Source organism: Trichoderma breve, chromosome 2 (genome assembly GCF_028502605.1).
Source record: "Trichoderma breve strain T069 chromosome 2, whole genome shotgun sequence".
Classification (NCBI taxonomy): domain Eukaryota; kingdom Fungi; phylum Ascomycota; class Sordariomycetes; order Hypocreales; family Hypocreaceae; genus Trichoderma; species Trichoderma breve.
Window position 1 is genome coordinate 1,863,372 of NC_079233.1, and position 27,082 is coordinate 1,890,453.

The 27,082-nt window shown below is 50.5% G+C and overlaps 12 protein-coding genes across 12 annotated transcripts; 7 read left to right on the plus strand and 5 right to left on the minus strand.

Annotated features, from left to right (window-relative positions):
* Nucleotides 1–190: 190 nt before the first annotated feature.
* On the minus strand, nucleotides 191–1,320 carry T069G_02799 (enoyl-(Acyl carrier protein) reductase domain-containing protein; the record flags this gene model as incomplete). The annotated part of the gene is made up of 4 exons (XM_056170009.1): nucleotides 191–414; nucleotides 479–501; nucleotides 587–1,136; nucleotides 1,230–1,320. 4 exons carry the CDS (start codon nucleotides 1,318–1,320, stop codon nucleotides 191–193), a joined length of 888 nt encoding a protein of 295 aa, XP_056030901.1.
* Nucleotides 1,321–1,715: 395 nt separating this feature from the next.
* T069G_02800 (BUD22 domain-containing protein) lies at nucleotides 1,716–3,281 on the plus strand (the record flags this gene model as incomplete). Its single annotated transcript, XM_056170010.1, has 3 exons — nucleotides 1,716–1,904; nucleotides 1,980–3,092; nucleotides 3,150–3,281. 3 exons carry the CDS (start codon nucleotides 1,716–1,718, stop codon nucleotides 3,279–3,281), a joined length of 1,434 nt encoding a protein of 477 aa, XP_056030902.1.
* A 428-nt stretch (nucleotides 3,282–3,709) lies between these two features.
* Nucleotides 3,710–6,079, plus strand: T069G_02801 (heterokaryon incompatibility protein (HET) domain-containing protein; the record flags this gene model as incomplete). The annotated part of the gene is made up of 2 exons (XM_056170011.1): nucleotides 3,710–4,268; nucleotides 4,344–6,079. The coding sequence occupies 2 exons, from the start codon at nucleotides 3,710–3,712 to the stop codon at nucleotides 6,077–6,079; spliced, it is 2,295 nt and encodes a 764-aa protein (XP_056030903.1).
* Nucleotides 6,080–7,469: 1,390 nt separating this feature from the next.
* T069G_02802 (uncharacterized protein) lies at nucleotides 7,470–9,224 on the plus strand (the record flags this gene model as incomplete). The annotated part of the gene is made up of 1 exon (XM_056170012.1): nucleotides 7,470–9,224. One exon carries the CDS (start codon nucleotides 7,470–7,472, stop codon nucleotides 9,222–9,224), a length of 1,755 nt encoding a protein of 584 aa, XP_056030904.1.
* Nucleotides 9,225–9,696: 472 nt separating this feature from the next.
* On the minus strand, nucleotides 9,697–11,400 carry T069G_02803 (uncharacterized protein; the record flags this gene model as incomplete). The annotated part of the gene is made up of 1 exon (XM_056170013.1): nucleotides 9,697–11,400. The coding sequence occupies one exon, from the start codon at nucleotides 11,398–11,400 to the stop codon at nucleotides 9,697–9,699; it is 1,704 nt and encodes a 567-aa protein (XP_056030905.1).
* Nucleotides 11,401–12,149: 749 nt separating this feature from the next.
* Nucleotides 12,150–14,318, minus strand: T069G_02804 (ABC1 family domain-containing protein; the record flags this gene model as incomplete). Its single annotated transcript, XM_056170014.1, has 2 exons — nucleotides 12,150–12,194; nucleotides 12,276–14,318. 2 exons carry the CDS (start codon nucleotides 14,316–14,318, stop codon nucleotides 12,150–12,152), a joined length of 2,088 nt encoding a protein of 695 aa, XP_056030906.1.
* A 442-nt stretch (nucleotides 14,319–14,760) lies between these two features.
* On the plus strand, nucleotides 14,761–15,907 carry T069G_02805 (cytochrome c/c1 heme lyase domain-containing protein; the record flags this gene model as incomplete). The annotated part of the gene is made up of 4 exons (XM_056170015.1): nucleotides 14,761–14,844; nucleotides 14,906–14,998; nucleotides 15,071–15,561; nucleotides 15,625–15,907. 4 exons carry the CDS (start codon nucleotides 14,761–14,763, stop codon nucleotides 15,905–15,907), a joined length of 951 nt encoding a protein of 316 aa, XP_056030907.1.
* Nucleotides 15,908–16,612: 705 nt separating this feature from the next.
* On the minus strand, nucleotides 16,613–18,292 carry T069G_02806 (uncharacterized protein; the record flags this gene model as incomplete). Its single annotated transcript, XM_056170016.1, has 1 exon — nucleotides 16,613–18,292. The coding sequence occupies one exon, from the start codon at nucleotides 18,290–18,292 to the stop codon at nucleotides 16,613–16,615; it is 1,680 nt and encodes a 559-aa protein (XP_056030908.1).
* Nucleotides 18,293–20,432: 2,140 nt separating this feature from the next.
* T069G_02807 (uncharacterized protein) lies at nucleotides 20,433–21,403 on the plus strand (the record flags this gene model as incomplete). The annotated part of the gene is made up of 3 exons (XM_056170017.1): nucleotides 20,433–20,483; nucleotides 20,550–21,261; nucleotides 21,318–21,403. 3 exons carry the CDS (start codon nucleotides 20,433–20,435, stop codon nucleotides 21,401–21,403), a joined length of 849 nt encoding a protein of 282 aa, XP_056030909.1.
* Nucleotides 21,404–21,800: 397 nt separating this feature from the next.
* T069G_02808 (NUBPL iron-transfer p-loop NTPase domain-containing protein) lies at nucleotides 21,801–22,939 on the minus strand (the record flags this gene model as incomplete). The annotated part of the gene is made up of 5 exons (XM_056170018.1): nucleotides 21,801–22,171; nucleotides 22,240–22,464; nucleotides 22,515–22,634; nucleotides 22,697–22,823; nucleotides 22,877–22,939. The coding sequence occupies 5 exons, from the start codon at nucleotides 22,937–22,939 to the stop codon at nucleotides 21,801–21,803; spliced, it is 906 nt and encodes a 301-aa protein (XP_056030910.1).
* Nucleotides 22,940–23,315: 376 nt separating this feature from the next.
* Nucleotides 23,316–25,031, plus strand: T069G_02809 (apoptosis antagonizing transcription factor domain-containing protein; the record flags this gene model as incomplete). Its single annotated transcript, XM_056170019.1, has 3 exons — nucleotides 23,316–23,376; nucleotides 23,437–24,488; nucleotides 24,537–25,031. The coding sequence occupies 3 exons, from the start codon at nucleotides 23,316–23,318 to the stop codon at nucleotides 25,029–25,031; spliced, it is 1,608 nt and encodes a 535-aa protein (XP_056030911.1).
* A 639-nt stretch (nucleotides 25,032–25,670) lies between these two features.
* On the plus strand, nucleotides 25,671–27,028 carry T069G_02810 (fumarylacetoacetate (FAA) hydrolase family domain-containing protein; the record flags this gene model as incomplete). The annotated part of the gene is made up of 2 exons (XM_056170020.1): nucleotides 25,671–26,625; nucleotides 26,688–27,028. 2 exons carry the CDS (start codon nucleotides 25,671–25,673, stop codon nucleotides 27,026–27,028), a joined length of 1,296 nt encoding a protein of 431 aa, XP_056030912.1.
* Nucleotides 27,029–27,082: the final 54 nt, after the last annotated feature.

Below are 27,082 nucleotides of genomic sequence, written 5' to 3' on the forward strand. Positions count from 1 at the left end.
TTCGTATCTGAACGACCTGACTAAATAATTACGAGTACGTGGGCAATGGATACATAATAAGATGCCAAATGCTCAGATGATGCTTAGTCACAGTTGGTGATGATTATTTCCGGCATCATGTTACCAATCAAGGAACGGCCAAAGAACTGACAATTTTTTACTCATTCAGTCATGTGCTCCTACATACACTCTAGTACAATGATGGGAACCTCAGAAGTCGACCTCCATCGATGACAATGACAAGCCCGTTGCAGTAAGCCCCTGACTTAGAAATCAAGTACAGAATAGTTCCCGCCATATCCTGATCATTTCCCATTCGCTGCATGGGTATGAACTGCGCTGGCACTTTACCTGGAGTATCCGAGTTTTCGTTGAAGCGGTTAACAATGGGTGCGGCCATTTCGCTCGGGAACACTAAAGCCGCAATGTCAGTATCCGAGGTTATCTTTGGCCGATGGCGGAAATTGGCGTCACTTACATCCTGGAGCAATGCAGTTGGCCCTAGATGGTAAATGACTCGTCAATCATCTCATGCATGTAATAAGTTTGTGTGATGATAAGAAAACCACAGACAGACGCTGCTTACCGGATATTCCACCTCGGCAGGGCAGCTGAAAGGTGTTTGGCTACATGTGTTGCAGCAGCTTTGGATTGGCCATATGCCCAGCCTCCTGGAGCTGCCTTGTTGAAACTGGCAATGGAGCTTGTGACAATGACCTGAGAGCTTTGCTCCAAGTTGCCCTTCTTGTTTCCTGCGTCGAGGAGTTTCAGGAAGGCTATGGCAGTGAACCAGACGGCACTGGCATTGACGGCAAAAGCATCTGTGTGCTCCTCGAAGCTAATGTCCCAATTTGAGTCTGCCCACTCCTCGAGTGTCGTATCTTCCTGAAGCTGGACGGACTGAGGCCCACCAACGCCTGAGTTGCAGACCAAGACGTTCAGATAACCGGTGTCTTGCTTGATGAAATCGACGGCCGCCTGGAGACTCTCCTTGGATGTTACATCACACTTGACTGGCACAACGTTTGCACCCAAAGAGGCTGCGGCAGCTTCCAGCACCTCGAGTCGTCGTCCGCCAATGTAGACCTTGTGAGCACCATTTCTCGCCAAAGCTCTCGCCATCATGAGACCAATGCCTATTACCCAAGTCAAGTCAGAAATTACATTACGCCTTGACATGGGGGAAATGCTTCAAGTCCATCGATGAACCAATCATGCTATATACTCACCAGTACCACCACCTGTTATGAAAGCCACGAGGCCATCAACGTTGAAGAGGTTGCCGGCCACAACAGCCTCATCAACATTCTGAGTTGCCATGGTGAATAAAGAGGATCCCTATTACTCGATTATCTCAACAACGTACACCTATAGGCTTGTGCCTTGCTTTAATAGATGCTGTACGTCTTCAGAATTTCCCTATTTGACCCCTCACCAAGGCTTGGTAATCGTAGTTGGCTTTATGTCCCCACCACAGATAGATTCCTGGAATCCATACCCAGTGTGTAAGTCCCAGGAGATGCCACACTGTGCCCGAGTGCTAGCATTACACCGAATTAGCCGTCAATTCTCGAGGGCCGACACAGTGCAGCCTCTGCAAATACACACACCCCCACTAGCAGTAGCTCGACCAACTAGAGATTTTTCAGACAATTTCGATCAAAGATCTTATCTTAGCTTCAAACCGCCCAGAGCAAAGAAAAAATATTGCCAACATGCCGAAACGAAAGCGCACCGTCGCAGATACCGTACAGAACAAATTAGAGAAATACCGAATCGATATCTTCCGAGCGCTGAGCTCTGCAAAGGTTCATGAGCGGAAGCGCTTCAGCAACAAGCTCCACGAGCCCGGTATCACAGTCGCGAAGAAGACGAGGCTAGAACGCGAATATGCAGCGTTGAAAGTGTGTCACTCTACAATATCAATTGCAATTTTCTTCATTAGAAGAAGTATTATCAGCTAACCTTGTTGTTTAAAGGCTCTTGACTTGCGGCAGACAGCGCGACACCACCTGCACTCAAATCTTCTCCGAATCAAGGCCGTCGAAACGTCGAAGGATACTCCAGAGGAGCTCCGCGCCGAAGTGCCGTGGCCTGCTCTCTCACCAGAAGAAATTTCAATTCGGAACAATGTCATAAGCATACTTTGCAACGCAGGTCCCGTGCGACAAGCTCTGGACCGTGCAGTTGCCGACATTTGCGAAACCCTTGGCGTGGCCGTTCCTACCAAGTCGAAACGTGTTAGGAACAAGAGAAAAGACACAGAGGAACAGCCCGCGGATAGGGAAGAAGATGATGATGAAGATGACGAGGACGAGGATGACGAGGAGGATGTAAAACTTTCGGCCAAGTCCTCAAAGAAGCGAGAGGCCGTGGATGAGGAAGCTGCCGACGAATCTGAGTTTGAGGGCTTTAGTTCAGATGCTGATGAGCCTCGGCCATCAATTGAAGAGCTTGAGGGATCGGATCAGGAGGATGCAGTATCAAAGTATGCTGATCTACTAGGTGGATCATCCGACGAGGACGAAGAGGAATTTGATGAGGAGTTACTGGCGAAATACAGAGGCACGGAAAAGGTCAACCTGGACGACATTTCGATATCTGGATCAGGCTCTGAGGACGAGGGTGACGATGAAGAAGACGAAGAATTAGAATCCATAACTGGCTCACGGTCACCATCACCACTACCAACCAAAAAGTCAAAGAAATCAGCCGACAATGATGACAGTCAGAAGCCGGTAGTCGAGAAGGCTAAAAAGACTAGAGAGGAGAAGAAGGAAGAGAGGAAGAAGCAGGCTGCCAAGGCCGCGGCGAAAACAGCTCGATCGGGAGATTCCACCTTTCTTCCCACCCTCATGGGAGGCTACATTTCTGGATCCGAGTCAGCGTCCGATATCGAGGCCCCGCCCAAGAAGCGTCGTGGCCAGCGAGCCCGCCAGGCCATCTGGGAGAAGAAGTATGGAGCCAATGCAAAGCATCTCCAAAAGGCAGCCACCAAGGGCGGTAGAGATGCTGGCTGGGACATGAAGCGTGGTGCTGTAGGCCCAGAGGACCAGGGCCGGGGCAAGCCGTGGAAGAGGGGCGGCCGACCAGTAGGGGGCGATTCTAGAGGCTATTCACAGGGCCGAGGCGGGATTGCTCAAGAACAGAATAAACCGCCGCCAAAGCCGACGAAGAAGGACAACGAAGGACCGCTGCATCCTAGTTGGGAGGCACGGAAGAAGGCGAAGGAGGCTCAGAAGAGTGTTGCATTTACTGGCCAAAAGGTTGTGTTTGATTAGCGTAGAGACTGTGATGGCTGGCATTTCTTGGCCCTGTCTTCGCCGCATTGCATTCGAGAGTATATATCCAGTTAATGAGACAGAGTTATCAAAGTCACCCAGACAATTACATCACGATGAAACTTTTACAACTGTGGATACAATTTTTGACGGCCAAAAGTCTCGTAGTAGTATGGTTATTGTAATGAGAACCATGCGTGGATTACTTATGATATAAATAGTAGTAAGATATATCGAGCTACGGCGATTAACATTCAGACAAATAATTCGTACATGAGTGTCATCACTAGGCAGCAACAGCGGAGCTAACCCACAGCAGCTGTTATAAAGGTGAAGCAAAACTCCGTCGGCGGCGTTATTCCATTCCCATCTTCCATACCATTACCATTTCCTTTCCCAATTGAAGATTGAAGAACCGCTCTGCGGCCATGGCGGGAGTTCCCTATTTCATCGGCGTAGGAGTGCACGAGCAATTCCAAAGAACTCGGGAATCCGCAAAACCATCCGGTGAAAAGAAATCTCCTGGCGAAGAAGAATTCTTCTATGACTTCTCTGCTGTCACAGAATCCCATCTGAGCGATGTTCAGGTGCTGTGCCAGCATTGCAGAGTGCTGCAACTCAAAAATTTACGTCTGAAAAAGGAAAAAGTCTCGTATGACGATAAGAAGCCGTTAGAATTGAGGGCGGACGTCCCGAATTATGAGGAAGACCTCGAATATCGTCGAAAAGATGTAGTTCCGCTGCTTCCCAACCTGGCCGAGTCTGCAGACTCTGGTTGCCAGTTTTGTACCTTGCTTCGGAATGCCATGATCTGGCACTTTCGGAAATACCCATTGGCGCGTCTTCCTGACGATACAGTCGAGATTACAAAGATTCGAAATTATTGGAACTTTGGTCTAACAGCATTTACTGTACACAGCACTGCGTTTGTTAGACCTAAGCACAGATGGGGCTATCTTACATTCAGGGCCAGTATTAACCCAAGAGGTATGAAGCATTATGAAAGCCGCTTTCTAGATGGAAATAAGGAAATAATCTACTGACATTATGGCGTTCTCTTAGATCCATGTGCTATCCCCTTTTACCCGTTCTCAGACTTTATACCAGATAGTATAATATCACCCGCCGGCATTCTCACCTTGAAAAAATGGGTGTTTGGTAGCAGCAAGGAGAAAGATGCTCTCAAGGCACTTTATCGCCCTACAAGGCTGATTCATGTTACTGGTAAAAGAGAGTCGAGTCTGATTCGCCTTGTGGAAAGCAATACACATGCCGACATGGCTGAGGAACCACAGCCGTATTTGGCTCTGAGCTACTGTTGGGGAGGGAAACCCCCGTCTCTCACAACCACAAAAAGCAACTACTCTCATTTGAAAACATCCATTTCTTACAATGCCCTGCCGAAAACGTATCAAGACACTGTCCGCATTGCGCGAGCGTTGGGCGTCAAGTACGTCTGGATTGACGCACTCTGCATCATACAAGATGACGTGGAAGACTGGGAGAGGGAATCGCAGGTGATGGCAGAAATTTTTCGAAACTCCCTCGTCACGCTCATACCGCTCCGTACAACGTCAAGCGACGAAGGTTTCCTTGAACGAAACCCAAGTGTCAAGATCCCCTACCACTCCGTAGAATGGAATATCCACGGTTCATTCTTTCTTCGTCATATACCCTTCTCTTACGAAATCGCCGAGTCTGCGTTACGTGGTGCACCTAGCTGGTCAGACAGACCCCTCTCTCTTGAGATTCAAGCCTCAGCTTGGCACACTCGTGGCTGGGCGTTTCAAGAAGACATGTTTGCGATGAGGAAGCTGTATATCGGCCAGCTCATGATGCATTGGGATTCTCTCAAGCCGATTGACATTATAAGAACAGAGGATACCATCATCGATGACAAGCTAGACCGCATTGGTGAGGCTGAGTTGTCCATCATTCATACATCTACACCATGGAGAGGCGAAGGCGACTATCAGGGCTGGTACAATCCAATGCTTGAATACAGCAACAAGAAGCTCACGTATCAGACCGACAGACTGCCGGCAGTGTCATCGTACGCCAAGCTCATCGCTAGTAAGAGCGGAGATGTATATTTGGCCGGCTTATGGAAAAAGAATCTTCATCGAGGTCTCCTTTGGAAGATAAACCGGCGTTTGCGCTGGACCTTTCGTCAGCTGAAGGGATGGCTCAAGCACCCGCCTCAATACATTGCGCCGTCTTGGTCTTGGGCGAGGATTCGTAGTAGCATAAGATGGGACAACACTGATTACATGAAACGCGAGTGTAAGGTCCTTGAGGCTAAGACGAAGCCTCATGGAGGAGACATATATGGACGAGTGTCTGGTGGACGCCTTTTACTCCGCGGGAAGGTCTGTGGCATTCCTGGGGGGAAACTCCAAAAGCTGCCTCTCGAATCGCCCTTTTATGGCGAGCAATGCGAGTGGCTGGCTATAGAAGATGAGCAGTACGTCGCGCAGTGCGCCCTTGACTGGAGAGAGACAAACGAAGATGGGCTGCAGCTCTCTGAGGCGAGCGGGGAGTACATCCAGAAACTTGTCATGTTCCTCGTTTCCAGCGGGCATACGGAATCAGCGAGTGTCTATTCCAGAAGACCGCATGAATGGGAAGGCAAGGAGGGGGATCCGCCGTTGGAAGTCATGCACGGCCTCCTGTTGTATCCTACGGGGAAGAAGGAGGATGAATATTGGCGTGTTGGGTTGTTTCACTCACTGACGGATGAGAAGGGTGGCAGGCAATATTTTGCCAATTGTGAAAAGAAGACTGTGAGAATCATTTAGTTGTCGGTCGTACAATCGTATCTGATGATCTCAGATCAGGTATTGTTGCAGACTGCAGTATAACTCCAACACTACAGTAGAACGCTAGAACATGCATGCATGAGCGCCAATTCGATTCGTATTCTAGAGTGAATTCAGCGCCATTGGCACGAGTCATTGCAGCATTGCAGCACAATCTGTTGAGCCCTGCATGCATAACGCATGTCTGTATGCGCGTATGTGCTGCAGGTAAATTTTGTCTCGCAGCAAGGATTCATTCCGCCTGGCGCTTGTCTCGGGTAGCTAGAAACAAAAAGGTTCGTAAACATTTTCCTGTTTATCGCACTCAGACTCGTTTGCCCCTGAATGATATAATATGCCCTCGAATTGAGATCATGGCTGGATAATGCTGCTTACCTACGCATTCTCGGCATGTCATGCGTGTGCAGCATGAAGTCATTGTCGTTGTCAGTATCAGTATCAGCAAGGCTTTCCGATGGGTTGGATCAGTTTGATCAGCTCCTCTCCTATGACTTAAGCAATGATTCAAACCATCGTCAACGTTTCAGGTCAGGACTAAAAGCTCCGGCAGCGATCGGCGGCAAGTGCTCTCGCTAGCGACTGCTGTTGGGTCAGCGGGCAACTGCACAGCAAGCTCCTTCCTCAGATCTTTTTGGCGCGATCACCACTTCATATCCATCATGTGGGCCACCAAAATAGAGTCTTATCGTCATCTTCAATTTCCCACCTCCTATATGCAGCTACTGTACGATACAATACGATACGCGAATTACCTACTATACCCAGTTCATCGATATGTTCTGATTCTATTTCATCCTTATTGTTCGGCTTCCCTGCTTCTAGTTTATCTCTTTGTTTGATTGGCTATGACTCAAACATGGTTGCGCACCAACCGTCCTCTCCCTAATTTCATAACCTTGGAAGTGATCAACAAGTGCCATCATTTCCAACACAAAGAGCCTCATCAGTGCATAGCACCCCACTACGCTTATTCGCTGGAACGGGAACGGGTCATCCCTCGACACCCACAGATCGGCTCAACCGACTTTGTCGTTCTGACAAGCTTCGCCTACCAAAGATGGCGTCCGCGATTGAAGACGTCATGCACCACTCATTCGCTGATCCCGCCGAGACGGGGCGTCACGAGCTAGGCTCCTCTCCAATAGCAGCCTACCTCGACTACCCCAGCTCTGTGCAATCTCACGATCGCGATTAGGGCACATGCGACAGTGAGGCTATGGCTCAGCCGCTGAGGCGGGATAAAACGACTCTGCAAGATCAACCCTGCGAGATTGATTCTTTGGCCTGCGTTACGAGAGCCTTGCTGCACTCCTCCTCAATACCCTTACAGCCAGCAGTTGGCGGGTTAGAGGCAGGTACATCGTCTACCATGGAAAGACATAATTCTAATCCAGAGCTTGGCTCTAAGCCTAATGGCTCCAGCGAAAAGCGAGCAACGTCTTTTGAAGAGGTTAGCCACCTCTTATCTTCTCATCAAACGTCAAAGGAATCCCATCGCAGGGCAACGAGTCAGATTGCTTCCCCAGTCGTCGATTTTGAGGTGGCCGTCGCAGAGAAACCGCAAAAACCCCTCCAGGGCAGTCAACCAGAAGAGGGCCCAAAGTCTTACTATGTCATCAATCCCATAGTCCCCGGCTCGGCTTGGTATTTTACCAAGGGAAAAAGCAATTCCAATACACATGAATATGAAGTTGAGAGAGTTTCGACTCATCTTGTTGATATCGGGCAAAATCGCATAGGATACCTCATTGAAACCGCAACTCGGGACGACGTGACTGCGGTTGCCGGAGGTCGGCCTGAATCCTGGTCCCCTGAAGGCCAGAATGGTTGGTCTACCACATCAACTTCATCCATAGAGAAAGCCAACAATACCACAGAAGCAGAACCCGGTAAAAGGGCGAGTCGCTTCGGAAGGTTTGACTCGGAAGGAGATTTCGAGACACAGTTACACGATGAGTCGGCCATCATTGTGGACCGTCAAGACATTCCTCTCATCACTGAGATGATCTTTCGTCAATTAAACACGACTAGACTAAAACGAAATAGCTCTCGAATGATCGGCGGCCCTACGGAAAAGCACGAAGCATCGTCTAAAGAGAATGGGGAACTCGCGAACATCATCGAGGCTACACTAATGGCTTTTAGAAGACCTGTACGATATGACATTACACCCGAGATAGGCGAGGCAGACATCTCTCAAAGCCAACTGCCGGTTCAGTTTGCGATGGAGCACGGTGGCCAACGTATAAAGCTGCAACCGTCTGTGGTTTCAGATGCAGAAAATACCTTGAGCATACCCAAGACGTCATTTACCGTCGCAAATTCCGCCCACAAGGTCAATAGAGCCAGAGAGAAGTGGCAGCAAGGAGCATCATCGACATCGACAACATGGCTTTCACAACAAAGCGCGACTTCAAATACTTGGACGAAGCATGGCGGCCATGGAGGAGAATCGCTCTTGTCCCCAGATTCAGCCAGGAGCTCCTCAGATGAGAACTCTGAGGGGACTTCTCAAACCCGTCGAACCTCATCCTGCCGGACCCACAAACAAGATGAGAAATTAGAAGCATCTCAGGCCTCCATCGGTTCTTCCAGCGTTGCGTCAACTATCACCTCGTTTCCGAAACTTCTTTCGCGACATTGTACCAGAGAATGGATCAAACCTCTGGTCAGTCTGGAAGACAAATCTACCAATCCATCCCATCAAGGGGTAGATGATGGCACTAATCGTATTTCTCGTGAACCCCAGACGTCATTTACGGAGGCTACGGACCCAATGTGCTGGCCCGGTGATAGTTTCCAATCCATTAATACCTCAGGCTACTTCACAAATGAAGCTCCAAAATCCAGGCGCACAACGGTATCTCAGTCGTCTCCGACCAATATGAAGAACTTTGGGAGCCAAATCGGCTCATCAGCGCATCGACGTCGAAGTACACTGACGTACGACTCCAAGGCTTCGCCTTCAACAGACCACTTCTTCCCTAATATTCTCGGCAAATTTTTTGTTGGCAGAAATATGGAAGAACCCGAAACTCCCGATTCAAAGAGGACAACAGATTCGGACTCTGTATCGCATCTTAACTCGCCATCTCATGTTCAGGTGCATGTGGGAGCTCCCTAGTTCGGAAACGGGTCATTCACGGAACGCAATTCTCTTGTATCGATGGAAGATGGAGCTGGGATGAATAATGTTCTTGTGGGAGGCAGTGTGGCGGCAGACAGAAGACGCCATCGTGATACGTGTTCGGAGGATAACAGGCCTCATGTTTGCGAGGATGACATTGAAAATCGAGTTATGAATGACGAAATTGTAAACACCTAGCCAAGCGGCAGTCTGTCCCCTATGTAGCATATTCTACGTTATAATAGTAATCATTACCAACATTTCTACTGTCAAGTATGGAGATAAGGGGAGGGCATCGACTGCGTACGTAACAAAACAAAATCACTAGATAGTTCCTTATATAATAATGGCTCACGTATTTGGATACAGACTATGTTACAGTTTTATTCTGTATTGACAGTATTTATTCAAAGCATTACTATATATCCATGTTATGCCGTAGGATTGGAAAAAAGAAACAATTTTGCGCTCATACCGCCTTTGATGCCCGTGCCTTATTCTCCCGGTGTCTCTTCTCCTTAGCCGCCGTCTTCCTGCGCGTCATCCACGATTTGTTCAAATCTCGCCTGTTCTCCCAGAACCACTTCTGGAAATCGGTCGTGGCAGTCTGTCTCCCGTGCACAGGGCTTCCGTCATCATCGCCTTCTCCCTCTTCGTCTTCCTGCTCCTCCTCCTGCAAGGCATTCGCCACGTCGTCTTCCATCTCGACGTCTTTCTCCGGCGAAGCTCCCCAGAAGCGCTGCATGCGCGACGGATGAGCCGTGTCTGGCGTAGGGGCGGCGCTTCGGACGTTGCGCCATTCAAAGTCTTGGCTGGTAAAGGGCGTCATGGGGGGCACAAGACCAGCGGGTGCAGCTTCGGACTCTTCTTCGTCTTCGCCTCCACCAAAGAAACTGAACGGTTCTTCCTTGGGGACTGAGGTGGGATTCTCGTTGTCAGGTTTCGGCCGCTTATATAGAGCCTCTAGGGGGTGTACTGTTCCAGCTGAGGGTGTCTCGGGAGGCGGAATCTTGATGGCCAGGGGTTTGTTGCTTGCCGGAGTGGATTTGGGAGCATTCGTCTTGGAGGTTGTCGGCGTTGTTTTTTCTGCTACCTTGGGAGACTCGTCCTCTTCCTCTTCCCTTGACGAGTCACTGTCGCTTGTATCGTCGCTTGAAGAATCGCTGTCGTCATCTTTCTCCTCTTCGTCCTGAGACTTGGTTGCGGCTTGAACGGGAACCTCTGCAGCCTCTTTTTCAACTTCTGCCTCAACCTCCTCTTCAGACTCCGCCTCAGACTCTGCCTCAGATTCCTCTTCAGACGATGTGCCCTCTGATGAAGTGCCACTGCTGCTCGTGCTGTCATCATCTTCCGGCTCCTCAGACATTTTCCTGGGCTGGGGCGCCTTCTTCGGCCGCTGTGGTAGTTTCGCCTTTTCTTTCTCCTTTACTTCTTCCACGACGTTGCCCTCCTCATCGACCCATCCTTTCCCCTTGACATATTCAGTCGCTGTTTTCCGGTCGGTCGCCGTAGCAGCCTTGAGGAAGCTCGGGAATTTCGTCGTCTTTTCAAATTCGTGAATGACAACCTGCCGTGAACTGCCCTTCTTCTTGCTCCTCTTCTTGTGCTCCAGCTCCTCGGGGGCCAGGTTCTTCATCGTGTTTGGCGGCAACTTTGTCTTCAACAGACACTCCTCTCCCTCTGTGTATTTGGACTTGGGTCGCTTCATCTTTTCCTTTTCCTTCTTCTTCTCCTTGCTCTCCTTGTCCTTGTCCTTCCTGTCTCTCCTCTTGGTTGTTGTCGGCGTCTCGGTCCATCCTCGCTTTACTTGGCGGTCATGCAGCGCCACGCCCTCCAAGACGTCTGGCTCTCTCTTCCGTTTCTTGGATGATTTTCTCTTCTTTTCAGGAACCTCTTCCTCATCTCCATTCGGCTCCAGCCGCGTCTCTGGGCGGGCCTTTTCAATCCGCATCTTGCAGCCCTTGAGCGTCGTCCCGTTCAGCTTCTTTCTCAATTTCTCCGCATCCGCCTCGGGTAGTTCAACAAATCCGTATCGCCTTTCCGGAAATGTCTCAAGCGTATGGTAGGAAATATTGCGAGCGGTCGGCAGTACTGAGGCGGGAACCACGACCTTGATCAGCTCGGCATCAAGCGGCGTGATGTGAAGGCGGACGAAGTCGCTGGAGTCGCCCATTGGAAACCGCAACAAGACGAATCTGGCTTATGCACCGCTTTTGCGATTTTATCCAAGCGCGCAGCAAATCCAAATTCACGGTGTTGCAGCCCAATTAAGCGCCCGTCAAAAAAAATCTCCTGGCAGTGCAAAGTCGACAAGGAGCTTTTTGGAAATTTTAGCGGGTCTAGGAGCCAAAGCACGGAGTGGCGGCCTTGGTTGTTCCGTGCCGTTGACAGTTGATGGCTTCCTTCAAGATCCTGTTTGCAAGATCTGCTACCCTGAAACCGGCGTGATCTTGGATCCAAGGCCTTGGAAAATAATTGATAAATAATTTTGTTGTTGATGATGATGAGATAGAGTAATAGGAGTAACAAATTGGGCCGGAAGCCTGTTTCTTATGGCAAACAGGCAGCTGCTTTTATCTTTCGTAAGCTAGGTGTAACTGTGTAATGAGTAAATAGAATCAACAGTACCCTGTGTCATCCACACCAAACTGTTAACCATGCTGGTAGAATGCATACAATGGGGATTAACAAGAAAACTGTATAATCTAGAGAGGTAAAATAATTATCATCATCAAAACTAGACAGTTGACATCGCCTAGATGTTTCTATAGAAGCCTCTTGTTGCCCATAATCCATCCTACATTCATCTAAGATGCCTTTCAATAGTATCATACATAATTTACAATGAGCAATTGCTGACGCTCAGTATATAGATAAAGAAAACCCTCTGGCCTCTACTCTATAGCATGCATGTTGCGTTATTCATACATTGGGTGATAGGAGATCGTACTTGACACATCGTTCAACCTAGAGAGACACTTGTTAGCACAAAGGAATACCCACCATAGAAAGGGGCATGTATATGAGAGAGGGTGTAATAAAACTCACATCGTCAACGCTAGCCTGCATAAACTTCCTGGCCTCCAAGCCCATCCACAGCATAATCATCGAGAAATCGCCGTGCTTTGCCATCTGTGCACCACTCTGAGCGCTCAGCTGTCTCAGAATTGGCAGCGAGCTGCTCAAAAGGTCAACATTGGGATTGAGACTGCGTCCGATTCCCTCCAGCAGGAGAATACTGATGACAACGTTGACAAAGTCGCCTTCTAGGCGGACGTGATGGTTGCGCACCATGGAGAGGACTTCCTGCAGGATGTCGCCGATCTTGACGTTGCCGAGGGCCAGTGTGCGGCTTTTGACACTCAAGACGAGATGTTGCATCTTGAGGGCAAAGACTTCCTTGTCAATGACGGCCTCGGGTTGGCGACAGCGCTCGCACATGAGATGGCCGGCCTTGTAACCGTCAAACTCGGCGACGGCACGGAATAAGGCCAGGAAATTGTCGCGATTGACTGCATTCAGCTCCGTTACCAGACCTGTGTCGATAAAGATGAGTTGTGGACGATAACCCTCGGCATCAATCTTGGCCAACTCGGCTTCCCATGCGGATTTGTCCTTGCGGCGCCGATATGGCCGTAGTCGTTCCAAAACTTGCTCCGTAACATCGAGGTGGCCGTCATCTGAGGTAGAAGCCTTCTCAGCAGACCGACGCAGTCGAATGTTTGGTTGTGCGGACTGATAAAAACGGACCATGATGTTGCCCGGGTGCAAGTCGGCATGGACAAAGTTGTCCAGAAGCAACATCCGGAGAAATGCGTCCAGCCCCTCGTCAGCAATATCGTGCTGGAAGACGCCGCCTCCGTTTTCCATAAAGTCCGCTAGAGGTATTCCCTGAGCAAACTCTTCAATGAGAACGTTGCGGGTCGTGAACTCTGAATAGGGGAAAGGGAATGAAGCCGTCGTCCGATCGCCAAAGTTCCTTCTGAACGTTTCCAAATTGGCGGCCTCTATCCGCAAATCTAGCTGGAGCTTCATCATCTCTCCGAATTGGGAAACTTCGTCCGGTAGAGATAGCCACTCGATCGTGGGGATCGTATTGAGCAAAGTGGCGAAGAAGCCCATAATCTTCAGATCCCTTCGCACGATGCGTTCAACGTTGGGGTGCAATACTTTGACGGCGACGTAGGTTGATGGAACCTGCTTGGGTGAACTTTTCAAAACAGTTCTCACATGTTGCTTCATATTTTGAGTAAGGGGCCGTGGTTCCTTTGGGGTGGCTGCTAGCTCTTGCGGCGCTGCAAGATCAGGTTTGAGCTTTGCTTTGTAGACTTGGGCGATTGCACCAACTCCAAGAGGTGTTTCGTGGAACTCGTCGAAAATATCCTCGAAATCACGTCCGTTGAACGCTGCCTCAACTGTCTTCCGAGTGACGCGCATGGAGTGAGCCGGCGCATTCGAATGCAGCTTAGACATTGTATCGCACATGGCCGTGGGGAAGATGTCGGTCCTCGAAGCTGCCCACTGACCGAGCTTGATGAATGCAGGGCCTGCCAGCTCCATCGATTTCACAAGGAATCCATACCACCAAAGGGTGCCGCTTCTTTCGCCGTCTTTGTCAGGATGGCGTCGCCCAAACCAGATTGCGGGCACTGAAAGGATGACAGGCACGAAGATGACCACGAGGTGTAAGAACCTTGTTCCCGTGCAGATTGGCTCCCAGATGTAGACGTCCCAAAATATAAGAATCTGCTGCACGATCCTGGATATCCCCCGGTCATTGTCGTCGATGGTCTTGCGAATCTCATCTCGGGATGCTTCCAACATGCGAAGCTCGCCCGTCTGCTCAGTTCCCCCATTGTCCGTCTGAGCCAGCTGAATGAAAGCTCCCGTGCCTAATGCCGCTGCACCGGCTGAAGCATGCAATGCTATCCTGCCTCTTGTTCTGCCTTCTTTCCATCCTGTTCTTCTGGCTGTGTGAATCCAGTTATGCAGCCCATCGATTCTCCGGAGTCCGAGTCCCGTCTGACGCAGCAAATAAGGTCGAAACAAAGTGCGCCCACACAGCCGGCCCAAAAGAAGGCCGGTCTTCATGTCGGCGGACAATCACGCGCACTCAATTCCAGGCCGATACGGGCCGTGATCATAATCGAGGCCTCATGAAGATATTCTGAGGCTTAAAGGGGGGAAACGAGAAAAATAGAGCATCGCCCGAGTTAATACGAGTAGGAATCACAAGCTTCGCTGCAGAATCCCTGCCGCGCCGGAATCAATCGGTGACGTAGTGGAGTGGTCACGGCGATTGCCCGGCTAAACATGTGCGAGAGAAAAAAAAAAAGTTTCGGGCTTGGCCGTAAGAATGATGCGATAAGATTATGCTGTTGGCTTGGAAATTTCTATGGCTTAGAACCAACATCCCCCTCAATACCCTTTGCATCTTCGATTCTTCAGCAATCTCCTGCTGCCGGTAACCTACGACTCGCATTTGGTCCTCTTTACATACATCGATTACTTGTATAAATCTCTGCATCTCACAATGGGCTGGTTCTGGGCCGAGCCTGCCCCTCCGGCCGGCATTCCTCAAGGGCACCCGGCCGTGCCATTGAATAAGGAGCCTCCGGTATGATCGACCCGAAAGACTTAGACCTAAGAAACGGCAGAGACTCACAGATAACAAACAGCCCGGATGTCCCATGCACCAAAAAGCTGCTGATGCCTTCAACCCGCACAAAGCCATTCCCGCCGAGAAGCCGTCCTCGTCGTCCGGCTGCCCAGTCCCTCATGGCTCGTCATCACCCTTGCCGCCGACATCTGGCTGTCCGGTGCCTCACGGCTCCCGCGACCAGGAAGAGCCCAAGTCGATCCTCTCCCAACTCAACCCCCTGAACTACATGTTCCCCGATTTGTCACAGAAGCCTGCGCCCTCGCAGTCGATGGCACTGCCGACAGAGCGTGAGGAATCCACCATCCCCAAGGGATCCGGCGACGGCACGTGGGAATATCCTTCTCCCCAGCAAATGTACAACGCCTTGTTGCGCAAGGGCTACACCGATACCGACATCACAGCCGTGGAATCCATGGTCAATGTCCACAACTTCTTGAACGAAGGCGCATGGCAGGAGATTATCGGCTGGGAGGAGCGCTTCGCGCGTGGCTTATACAGAGGATGGCAGGTCTGTAAGCGAGGAGAGGCGCACTCGGCAGAGGAGCTGGATCGCCACTGGGATGGAGTGGATGTCAGCCCAACCCTCATCCGCTTCCAAGGACGACCTAAGGACCTCACTCCCAAGGCCACGATGCTACAGGTCCTAGGCTGGATCTACCCTTCCAAGTTTGGGTAAGATGAACCTTTTATCCTTCGTATGAACAATGGGAAGAATCAAAAGCTAACAGCAACCAGAACTGAACTTCCATTCGATCGCCATGACTGGTTCGTCTCCCGAAATGTCAACGGCGAAAAGAAGGAGATCCGATACGTCATCGACTACTACTCTGGAGAGCCGGAGCCTACTGGTGAGCCCGTCTTCTACCTGGATGTCCGTCCTGCAGCCACGCCTCTAGGAAGCGCCGAGCGCATCATCCGATGGAGCACAGATGTGTGGTGGAAGGCTATTGGCGGTGACCAGCGAGAGCAGAACCCGCAGCCGTTTTTTCGCTATAACGCCGTTAAGCCTTGGAGCTAAGTGAGCTTTTTCTTTCTGCATTGCTTCTTTATGCAAGTGGTTTGTAAATTCCCATCTCCAAAAAATTAATGACTGTGCTTTTGGACTTGTATATTATCATGAATGGAACAGGCGTTACTGTATAGTAAATAGATTTCAATACCTGATGTGCATATGAGAGCATTGTGTACAATGCCTGTAAATTATTGCAAACGCAAAGAATACACTTAATCAACAAGTAGATCAGAGGCTAGCAAAGACACGGGATATCACTATTGTATTGAACATTATACAGGAAGACGCTGAATGAGCTATTAAAACATGTTTATATTGATGTATCCGTAGACTGTCCTTCGTCAAAAGTCGAATCGTGTTTCCCCGTATCGCTTTAACCACGCTTTACAAAACGAATCCGTGGCACCTATGAACATGCCCATATGGAAAAAAAGAAAAGAGGATATTGTCCCGAACCAAGCTGGTGTTTCTACATTATTTCCTACAAACGCCCAGCACGTAGCCGAAAGTGTCGTTTCCGAGCTGATCAGCTTGAAAAGAAGAAGAAAATCGAAAAATCGAAAAAGAAGAAAGTCATCGCCGCCATCAAAAAGAGCCTTGGATCATGAGACAGTTTTGTTTAGCGTTCAAACTCTTGCGGCATCACAGTGTCGTGTTCGCCATATATACTTGCTGACACCCCTACTTGTCCTTGATTGGTGTCGTCTTGTTTCAATCTGTGCTGGCGCTGAGATCCATTGGTTTCTCCCAAAGGTTCCGAAGGAGCGCAGCCATCCCATCCTCCTCCTCACCTCCCACGAGGCTAGAGCCGCTAAGTCTCTCGCTCAGTCGGTTCATGTTGTCGTCTCCCTCGTAGCTAGAGCCAGCGCCGTTGATTTTCACTGATCCTGCCCGTTTGACGGGGAGCGCCTGGCGTCCTTCTGGCATGCTTATGTTTCGAATATGACGAGTAGTGAGATCTGTTGATCTTTTGCTAGCTGTGGTAGAGCCGGTATTGGAGCGAGGGATCCTCTTGTTCTTGTCTAAACCCGGCAATTGGCTTAGACGATTCAACGATCGCACAACCGGGTTCTGATGGCGCCGGACAACTAGGTATTCCATGCCTGTACGCTCTAGGAGCTTGCCAACGCGAGGATCCCGACTGTTGCCGCCATCGTGTCCTGGATCTCCGATACCAATTAGAGGCCCGGCTCCTACGACTCCGCCAACGCCCGGGACTGCTTGGCCAGGCTCAAGTGACGAGCTAGCTCGCTGGAGGTTGAGTTTCTGCTGCGTGCGCGAGGTATTCGCTGAGGGCGCAGCTGTTCTCCTGGCGGGCTTGGGCACTAGGGTGCTGTTTTCACTCTCGATTACAAGAGTGGTTTCACTGGGATAATCGTGTGATCTTGATAGGTTAGCCATTGAATGTGCTCGTATCGGGAGGTCCTCGGATCGGTGGGAGCCTCCTCCACGAATAGGGTTGTAGAAGGAGCCCTCGCTGGTGAGGCCGGAGCTGGGGACTTCAACGAAACGCGAAACAAGGCCATCCTCCTGGCTCTCTGTCGGCGGAGAGGGCTCGTGGCTAGTCGAGTCGGGCGACAGGTGCACGGGAGTCGCCTTGGCCATGTCGGTGGACATTTGAGGCGGAGCGCCGTGTAAGCTTCTCTGCAGCAGTCGCGTCGTGGGAAAGTCCTTTCGCTCTGCTTCCTTGCGGGCAGGAGGTGACGATGATTCAGGCGGCGCGGCCAACGCGCTCGGCGTCTGCGGGCGAGAATTCGCCGTACTACTGCCTGGAGGATAGGATGAATGTGTGCTGCTGTTGAGCGAGCCCTTTCGCGACAGGTAGGGTGAATTAGAGCCGCTGGCGTCGACCCATTCGTCTTCCGGGTCGTCTGAGCCGAGATCGAAATGCACCTGCGACTTGGCGGGCTTGTGGATGCCGGTTCCGCTGGAGCTGCGTTTCAGCTTGTCGGCAGACTTGGTGCGCTTGCTGATCTCGACATGCGACCGGTTGCGCTTCAGGTTGCTCTGCGAGAGGCTCTTGGGGATGGTGGCAGCCGGGTCCTGCTGAGGCAATTTGACCTCGCTGGTGGCGCGGCGGTGCGGCACTGGGCGCTGGGCGAATTGGAGCTCGAGGTCGGTGGGCGAGCCCTGCTTCCTCAGATTGACTCTGGACGAGGACGAGCTGTGGTTGTGCTTGTGCAGGCCCTTGCTGGTAGACGGCACTCGTCCGTGTAGGCGGCCAACGTGGTGCTGCTTCTGGTGCTTGGGGCGAGGCGCATGTCCCGAAGAGGCGACTGTGTTGGCGTCGCTGTGGTCACTGGCGTGATGGTTGAGGGGAGGGCGCTTTGATTGGCCGGCAGATGCAGCTGCAGATGCAGATGCGCTGTCTTGGTCACTCTCGGAAGCCATGCTTGCGGTTTTGCCTTTGCCTTTGCTTTCTCTGGGCCGCGCTGGGCCGGATTTGCTGGCTGTCGTGAGGCTGCCGCAGACGAGCCTCGTCTCGTGGCGATTGCCCGCAATGCGCACCGGTGCGGCGTATCGACACGATGCGATGCTATCGACGGCCTTTTGCAAGTGCCCTGGGCCGGACGGGATCCTGGTGGAGGGTGAGACACGTGTGAATGGCTATAAAGGGTGGTTGATATCGGCTCAAAGCGACGCGATGCGACAGGCGGCTTTCCGGACGGTCCAGGGGGGTCAATTGACGGCAGCGCCTGTAACAGCAACCACCTCGTACTGTACTGGATGGTATGGTCGGGCTGCAGGGAACACGAATTGGCGCGGATTGAGGATGCGGACCGGAAGGGATGTGAGATGGGAGATGGGAAAAAGAGAGATGGAAAGACGGTGACTAGGCTGGGTATTAGAAGGAAAAGGACAGGCCGATGGAAAAGGAAAAGTATAAAGACAAGGAGAAAAAAAAGTGCGATGCGTTTGCTGCTCGCGGCAGGTGGAGGAGGGTTGAACAAAGTGCAATTGTCATGCCCTAATAAAGGAATAGTCGCCGTTCCCGAGACAGACCGCTGGACCGGGACTTTGAGCAACGACGAGGCAAAGAGATGGAGGGTGGCCGAGGCTGCGCAGTGGTTGAGGCTCTTGAGTCGGTGGCCGCTTGCTTTCGCTTTTCTGTTTGCTTGTGGCCCGCCAGATGCATCCGCTTCAAATACGAAGGCAAGTTTCTGTCTGTCGCCAATTGCCGTGCGTACAATGTAGGAGCTGTACTGTGCTTGTAATTGTACGGGCAATCTAGGAACTCAACGATATTCTATTTTGGTAATGCAAACAAAACTAAGCCTACAACTTCTAATACGGTACCAGCCTGTACATAAACTCTCTCCTTTTCTCTCCGTTCCCAGCTTTTTTTCCCTCTCGTCCTTTTTTTTTCTGGGTCCGGACACTGGAATGCCCGCCAAAGAGACAATGTCTTAGCTCTAATTAACCACCTTATTCATCAGCATAACTTGCGTCATACTTGTTGTCTCTGCTCCATCCCGGATTCCTCTGTGCTTCCTTGGCGTTCCACGCTGCGCTTGGGCCGCATCAGGTAGTGCAGTGTACGACTATCTAATCTCGCTCCCCCAGGAATGGCGAATCCAGCTCCATTGAATGGTTCCGTGTCTCGAATGTGGCGCACCGGTGAAGGAGCTCTTGCACATCACTTTAGATGTATGAACGAACGAGGCTCGCTAATAAATTGCGCTCGGACAATTACAAACAAGTACACACACACGTGTTGGACAAAGAGATCCGACTTTACCGTACTGTTACCTTATACCCCCATGGGCAATTAGAAGCCCTGTTCGAGATGAGGGATTCTCGACAGGATACGATGTAGCTGCTGCCTAGAATTGCCCAAGCTGTCCACGTCGTTGCCCAATATCCTCGAGATGCTCAAACCCGGCTCCCATGCCATAGACACATCAGCTATTCTCCCCGCATAACCCTTGTTCACCACGTAGCGATGACGTTGGGCTGTCTGAAACGTTTCATTGTCATGCTCCCCTTTCCTGCTAGCGCAGGGAGACGCCGCTGCTTAATGTATTTGGCGATGGTACGGAGTGCTCGTACTGGAGAACAAAGGCCTATCAAGATAAATCGTGCTAATACGCGTATTCTGGATAGCAGCACCGATCCCGGAGTGGTGGAAATGTAAGCCACAAAAGCCATTGCTGCTCGATCACAGCAAAGCCAAGATGCACTTTAGGATTGAGTGCATTGTTATTATGCTAGAACCATCCATTTGATGCATTGAGATTGGTTCAACATCAACTTGCCGAGAAAAGGCACGGCAATGCGATGAGAATCGTGGATCTAAGATCTCCCAAGCTCAATTACCGCGATCATGAAGCATCACGTGACTATTGCGATTCGTCACAATCTCTGATAAGGACGGCCCCACAAATCTGTTGCAGGTAGAATGGCTATCACGCAGCCGGAGTTTGAGCTTTAGCCAACTTTTTGAACTTCCAAAGGTGTCGCGACACCCCAAGTAAACATCCTTTTATCCAGCTACAAATCTCAGTGCAACTCATAGTCAAAGGACCCAACAATGTCTTCCATCGCAGAGATCCAAGCAGAGCGACAAACGTACCAGGAACAAGTATGAACGAAGCCTCTATGCCTCCCTGTTGATGGTTTCCAAGGCCCGCTGCTAACCCAAATCTAGCTGGACCTTGTTCTTGGCCAGATCCGCGATGATCCCGACAACGTTGAGCTCAAGGCTCTCCACAGCGAGCTGAAAGAATTCGTGGATCTTCTCGACGAAAATATCGCCGAGTTGAAAGCGAAGCAGGCTCCCAAACCCGAAGTAAAACCAGCCGCGCCACCTCCTGAGCCAGCCAAGTGGTCGAAAGAGAACCACCCAGCTTTCAAGAAGGCAGCACCGCCGGTCGAGGAAAAGGAAGAGGCCCCTGTGAACTATCAAGTAAATGATACCGTTCTGGCAAAGTGGATTTCAGGCGACAAGGCCTTTTATCCAGCGCGCATCACGTCCATCACTGGATCATCCACCGATCCCATCTACATTGTCAAATTCAAGACCTACGACACTACGGACACTCTCAGGTCAAGAGATATTCGCCCAATATCCAACAAGCGAAAGGCCGATGCTCCCCCGTCGGCATCTGCCACCCCAGTGGCCACAGCGCCAGCTCCTGGCGTCGTCAGCTCGGCTGGCGCTACCATGTACCCAGAAGCGCAGAAGGAGTCGGAAGCAGAGAAGGATGCTGCCAAGGCACCCAAGCCCAAGAAGATCAAAGCCAATAAGGAATTAGAAGCTGGCAAGTCAAAATGGCAAGATTTTAATGCCAAATCAAAGTTTGGCAAATCTAACAAGAAGGACTCCATGTTTCGCACACCCGAGGGAATCCACGGACGAGGTAAGTCTCTAAATCCCACCTCTTCATATGAAATCTCGCTAATTGCTCTCCATCAGTTGGCTTCACTGGCTCTGGCAAAGCAATGAGAAAGGACCCTACCCGTAGTCGTCATGTCTACCAGGTTAATGAAGAGCTCGATTAAATGCTTTGCCTAGAAGAGCCAGTGCAGGAGGGTTTGGGCCAATGAGGAAGATCTCAAAGAGGTTTCAGAGGCGTTATGGAGTTAGGAAATTATTGTTGATACTGCGGTAATTTGCCTTGCAATATGTTGTGGCAGAGGCTAACCGTTGAGCATTTCGCTTTTTTTACACCAGAACATTGACATCGCGGTTCACGAGAAGCATTAGGTTATGGGAATATTGATTGCAGTTTGACAGCTTTGGCAAATCACCAGATGTTTCATCCAAGAACAGGCCCCCCTTTGGGATCAGCAATGGATTGCTAAGTTACGATGGCAGGTTCAACGACCACGTTTCATCAGACGATGTTGAAACCCCCGAATATGCCGTCTAGATTTGTTACCGTGTCGAGAAAGAAAGTTAGTGATTATGGCTCCCAACCTCCTTCAGGTCAATCTTGGGGCAAATAGCTCTAGCTATATCTAGGAAGGCTGATGCTCGTTCGCTGGATGGTTCAGAGACGACTGTCGGCTTCCCCCTTTCCCCGTCATCGCCAATGTTGGGATGAAGAGGAATGTCTCTTAGAAAGTCAATCCCATGCTCTTGACACAGCTTCTCAACCTTCTTGTTCGATCCAAAAACATGAGTATCCTGATGGCAGTGTGGGCAATTAAACAGAGACATGTTTTGGACCACGCCGAGGATATTGACGCCAACTGTTTTAAACATGTTTATGCCCTTGACTGCGTCCTTTGTTGCCAAAGTATGTGGTGTAGTGATGATGACGGATCCTGTGCTAATCAGTATATGAGACGAAAAGAGCAATAGTGCTTGATATGATCAGGAAACAGCTGCCTACCATCCAAGATGATTTGCTGAGTAATAGTCAACTGCGTATCTCCTGTGCCGGGAGGCAGATCCAAAACAAGGATATCCAAGCCACCCCAGTCTACTTCGTGAAGAAGCTGCTGAATTGCCTTCATAACCATTGGCCCTCTCCACACGACGGGGGCACTCTCTCCCACTAGATAGCCCATCGACATTGTCTTGACGCCATAATTTGTCAAGGGTACTAGTTGATTGTCTTGGAATGTGTTAGTAAAAAGAGCATGCAGGCAATGATAGCCTTCTTACTGTTGGATAGCCTGGGCTCCCCTGATAGATCGAACAAAGTAGGAATGGATGGGCCGAAAATATCTGTATCTAGTATTCCGGCGCGGTACCCTAGTCTAGCAAAGGCCAGTGATAGGTTTGCTATCTCACTTGTGAGCCCGTCACATAAATCTTTAACTGTATATTGCAATTTCGGCACATACCGGCGACGGTGCTTTTGCCAACACCACCTTTGGCGGAAGATACCGCAATGACCTTGTCTACTCCAGCAATCTTCCGCTTCTGCGGCCGTTTTGGCCAGCTTGGCGGAGTGCCTGATCGAGGAAGACCCTGAAATTTCGTTAACTCGGGCCCGTTTTGCTGAACAATACTGACTAACTGACCAAAGGATTTTCATGTTGAAGAGCTCTTACAGCTCGAAAGAGAAGTGAGGGCGAGGAGCGCATTGTCGAAATTTACTGAAGAAACTTGAGAATAATTCATGAAAACGCAAGAGGCAAGCTGTAGGAAGTTTCAATTGACAAAAGTCATTGTATCGCTGCAAACACCGTTGACGGCCTGTCTGCACTCCCCAATCAAAGTGAGCAAGATGTTAACTCATCTAAGAGTTGATGTGATGCTATCGGCACTATTACTTCAAAAGACCCACTTATCAGCAACGCTGGTGCTTTTTCGGGTCTGGCTACAAAGACAGTGCAAGCTAATATTTTGCCGCCACCCACCGCCTAAAAGTTTAGAACTTGCAGATGCCCGTTGATAGCAGAAAAATTCCCAGCGTGGGGCGTCAACACTCGTTGTTAAACCAGCCAAACCACATCCAAAATGGCCAAAGCAAAAGGACGCGCAAAGGATTTCCAAGACCCGGACGAGGAATTGGCCAAAGGTATTGTGAAAAGAGATTTATTTTTTCAACATAGCGTTAAATACTAATGAAGGGCCTTAGATTACGATCCTGAAGCCAATGGAAACAGCGACAATGACAACGGAAGTGGCTTGAGCGAAGATGAGCGCGCTGGCACTGAGCACTACGTGACAGTCGGCCGTGGTAAGCTTCGAGAGAAGGAAGGAATTTCTCTAGGCCGTCAATACCGAGGATCCCGAGTTTCGCGCCAGGCTTTAGAAGAGGAGGACGATGACGAAGATGAGGAGGAAGACGACGACGATGATGATGATGATGAAGAGGCCGAATTTGATGATCCGGAGGCGGCCGACTTAGTTGCTGATACCGCAGAAGCCAGCGACTCCGAAATCAGTAGCGACAATGCTCTGGCGGAATCTGATGATGAACGATTGAACGCATTCGTATTCCGGGGCAGCTCAAAGCCTAAGCAGCCCAAGAGCAAGCGAGCCTCTGCGGCGGACTTTATGTCTGCTTCTGAAGAAGAAGATGATGAGGACGAGGATGAAGACATGGATGATGGCCTTGATGCCTTGTTGAATGGCAATGGAACTTCCGATGAAGACGACGAGGAGGAGGAGGAGGATGAAGAAGAGGAAGAGGATGATGATGATGAAAATGAGGATGAGGAAGACGATGAAGAAGATGAAGATGAAGATGAGGACGAGGACGAGGATGAAGAAGAAGAAGAATTAGCCAAGCGAAGCGCCAAACCTTCTCCGGCAACTCCTTCATCAAACCAGACCGAAGTCCAGAAAGGAATGGCTATTCAGCAGCAGAGGAAAATCTACGACGGGCTACTCAACATGCGTATCCGACTCCAAAAGGCAATCGTCGCGGCGAATACGTTCCCCACCCTAGATTCTGATTCGAGCTCAGAGACGGAGGCTTACGAAGCTGCTGAGGAAGCTGCTATCAAATTGCTAAACACTATCAGCGACCTTCGAGAAAACTTGGCCCCTCCCACAGCCACTGGCAGCAAACGCAAGCGAATTGAGATTGATCTCTCTAACGAGCAAATCTGGAAGCGGATTCAGGAGGACGATCAGAGAGCCACCAGATTCCGAGAGGACAGACTGGATAAATGGTCTCGCAAGGTGCAAAGCGTAAATGTGACCGCGCCAGCAAACAGACTTGGTGCAAAGCCCAAGACTCTCATCAGTGCCCTGCAAGACCAACTCGCCAATCCCGATGAGCGGCTTGTCAAACGCACTCGAGTCCCTCGATCTTGTGCACCAGTTCAGGCCTCCAAGAAGATCACCGAGAGCGAGGACATTTATGACGATGCCGACTTTTACCAGCTGCTTCTGAAGGAACTTGTGGATCAACGCACAGTAGAGTCCGCTGCAGAGCAGTCCAGCGCGGTGGCCTCGGTGATGCTTACCGCCAACAAAGAGGCCAAGTCCCGAAAAGTGGTGGACCGAAAGGCCAGCAAAGGACGAAAGATGCGATTCACAGTGCACGAGAAGCTACAGAACTTTATGGCGTCTGAAGACAGGAGAACTTGGGAACAGGAGGCCATTGATCGCTTCTTTGGAACTCTGTTTGGCCAGAAGATGGAGCTTAATGAGGAGGAGAGCGAGGACGAGGAGATGGAGGCTCTGTATAAAGAGGACACCGGATTACGGCTGTTCAAATAAGTTTAGGGGCATTTTCTTATATACTGGCATTGATAGATGGCTGGAAGAGGAACCAGCGGGTTGGACATGATACATTGTGTTAATAAAACCCATTTCACATTATTATCTTTTGTTAATGATGTTTGATGTTTATTTGATTCTGTGAGCTATATTTTCTTATGCATTGTATTTCATACTTTCCTTTCAATTATGATATCCTCTAAGTCTTGGACTAGACGCTCCAGCTTTACGGAACAATGCAGACAGTGGGAGCGCCGGAATCATCCATCCACCTTCCCACCGACGCACCGTATTTGTAAGTTCATGATTCCAAATCCTCCAAGATAATCAATTATTACCAACATCGATAAGAAGATGAAAGCAATATCATTCTTCTGCACGGAAGTTGAGCGTAGGAACGCAATCATTTCCGAATCCGAATCCGCGTCGGAACTGCTGCCGGGCGCGGGCGGGTTTTCTCGGCTCTTCCCCACAAACGCGGAAGTGCCCCGTTGCATCCCGCCTTTCATATGCCGATTGAAAACAAATCGCAGGAGCTCAAAGCTTGAAGCTGTTTTTTTACTTTTTTCTTCTGTTGGTTGTTTTTCTTTCTCATTTCTCCTTTGATCAAAGCAGATTGAATAGCAGATTAGAATCAAGATGGCTTCACAAACTTCTTGGGTCCCGCTGGACAAAAACGGCGACTTTTCAATCCACAACTTGCCCTTTGGCATCTTTTCTGAGGGCGGCTCGCAGCCCCGCGCCGCCTCACGAATTGGCGATTTCGTCATTGACCTCAAGGCACTCGCCGGCGATGAGCAGGCGAAGCAACAGCTGAGCTCGCTCCGTGACCTGGAGGGAGTTTTCGGACAGACATCTCTAAACGCCTTTGCTGAGCGTGGACGCGCAGTTCATCGTGCTGTGAGAGGCGATCTCCAGCGCATTCTAAGTCAATCCACAGATGTGCCGGCGATTCTCAAGGACAATGAGTCGCTCAAGCAAAAGGTCCTGATCCCGGTCGAGAAAGTCAAGATGCACTTGCCGATGCAGATTGGAGACTACACTGACTTCTACGCCGGCTACCATCACGCCTACAAAGTTGGTGTCCTGTTCAGAGGCCCGGACAATGCCCTGCAGCCAAACTACACACACCTACCTGTGGGATACCACGGCCGCTCATCCAGCATCGTCGTGTCTGGAACTCCCATCCGCAGACCCCGTGGCCAGATCCTGCCCAACCCAGCGGCAAACCCCAAAGAGCCGACAACAGTTCCCTGCCGTCGATTGGATTTTGAGCTGGAACTTGGTTGCTTCATCTGCAAGCCCAATGAGATGGGCGAGTCAATCGACATCAACAAGGCCGAGGAGTACATTTTCGGCTTCGTCCTGCTCAATGATTGGAGCGCTCGCGACATCCAGGCGTGGGAATATGTGCCCCTCGGACCGTTCAACGGAAAGAACTTTGGCTCAACTATCAGCCCTTGGGTTGTTGTCGCGGATGCGCTGGAGCCCTTCCGAGCTCAGCCGCTGCCGAATGATACCCCTGTTCAGGATTATCTCAAGGAGTCACAGAAGGAGAGCGTGTTTGACATTCAGCTTGAAGTCGGCCTTACAAGTGAGCGATTCCCCCCTCTCAGTCACATTCGTCGGCAAGTACTAACATGATGCGCGTCACAGCTGCGGATGGCGACCATGTCGACCTGTCCAAGACAAGCGGCCGAAATCTGCTCTGGTCCTTCCCGCAGATGATAACTCACCATACCGTTGGCGGATGTCCTCTCAGGGCCGGAGATTTGTTGGGCTCGGGAACCATTAGCGGCACAGAGCCTCGGGAACGTGGCAGCTTGCTCGAAATGACCGAGGGTGGCAAGGTCGATGTTCAGCTTGAAAAGGGCGGGGTACGTCGCTTCATCCAAGATGGTGACAGCCTGAACATGCGAGGATACTGCGAGAAGAACGGAGTGCGGATCGGGTTTGGCGATTGTGAGGGCACGATTCTGCCTGCTCACGGGGCGTAAAGTGTGGGAGGGGACAACGGCATAATGAGAAATGTAACCAAAATATCCATTAGA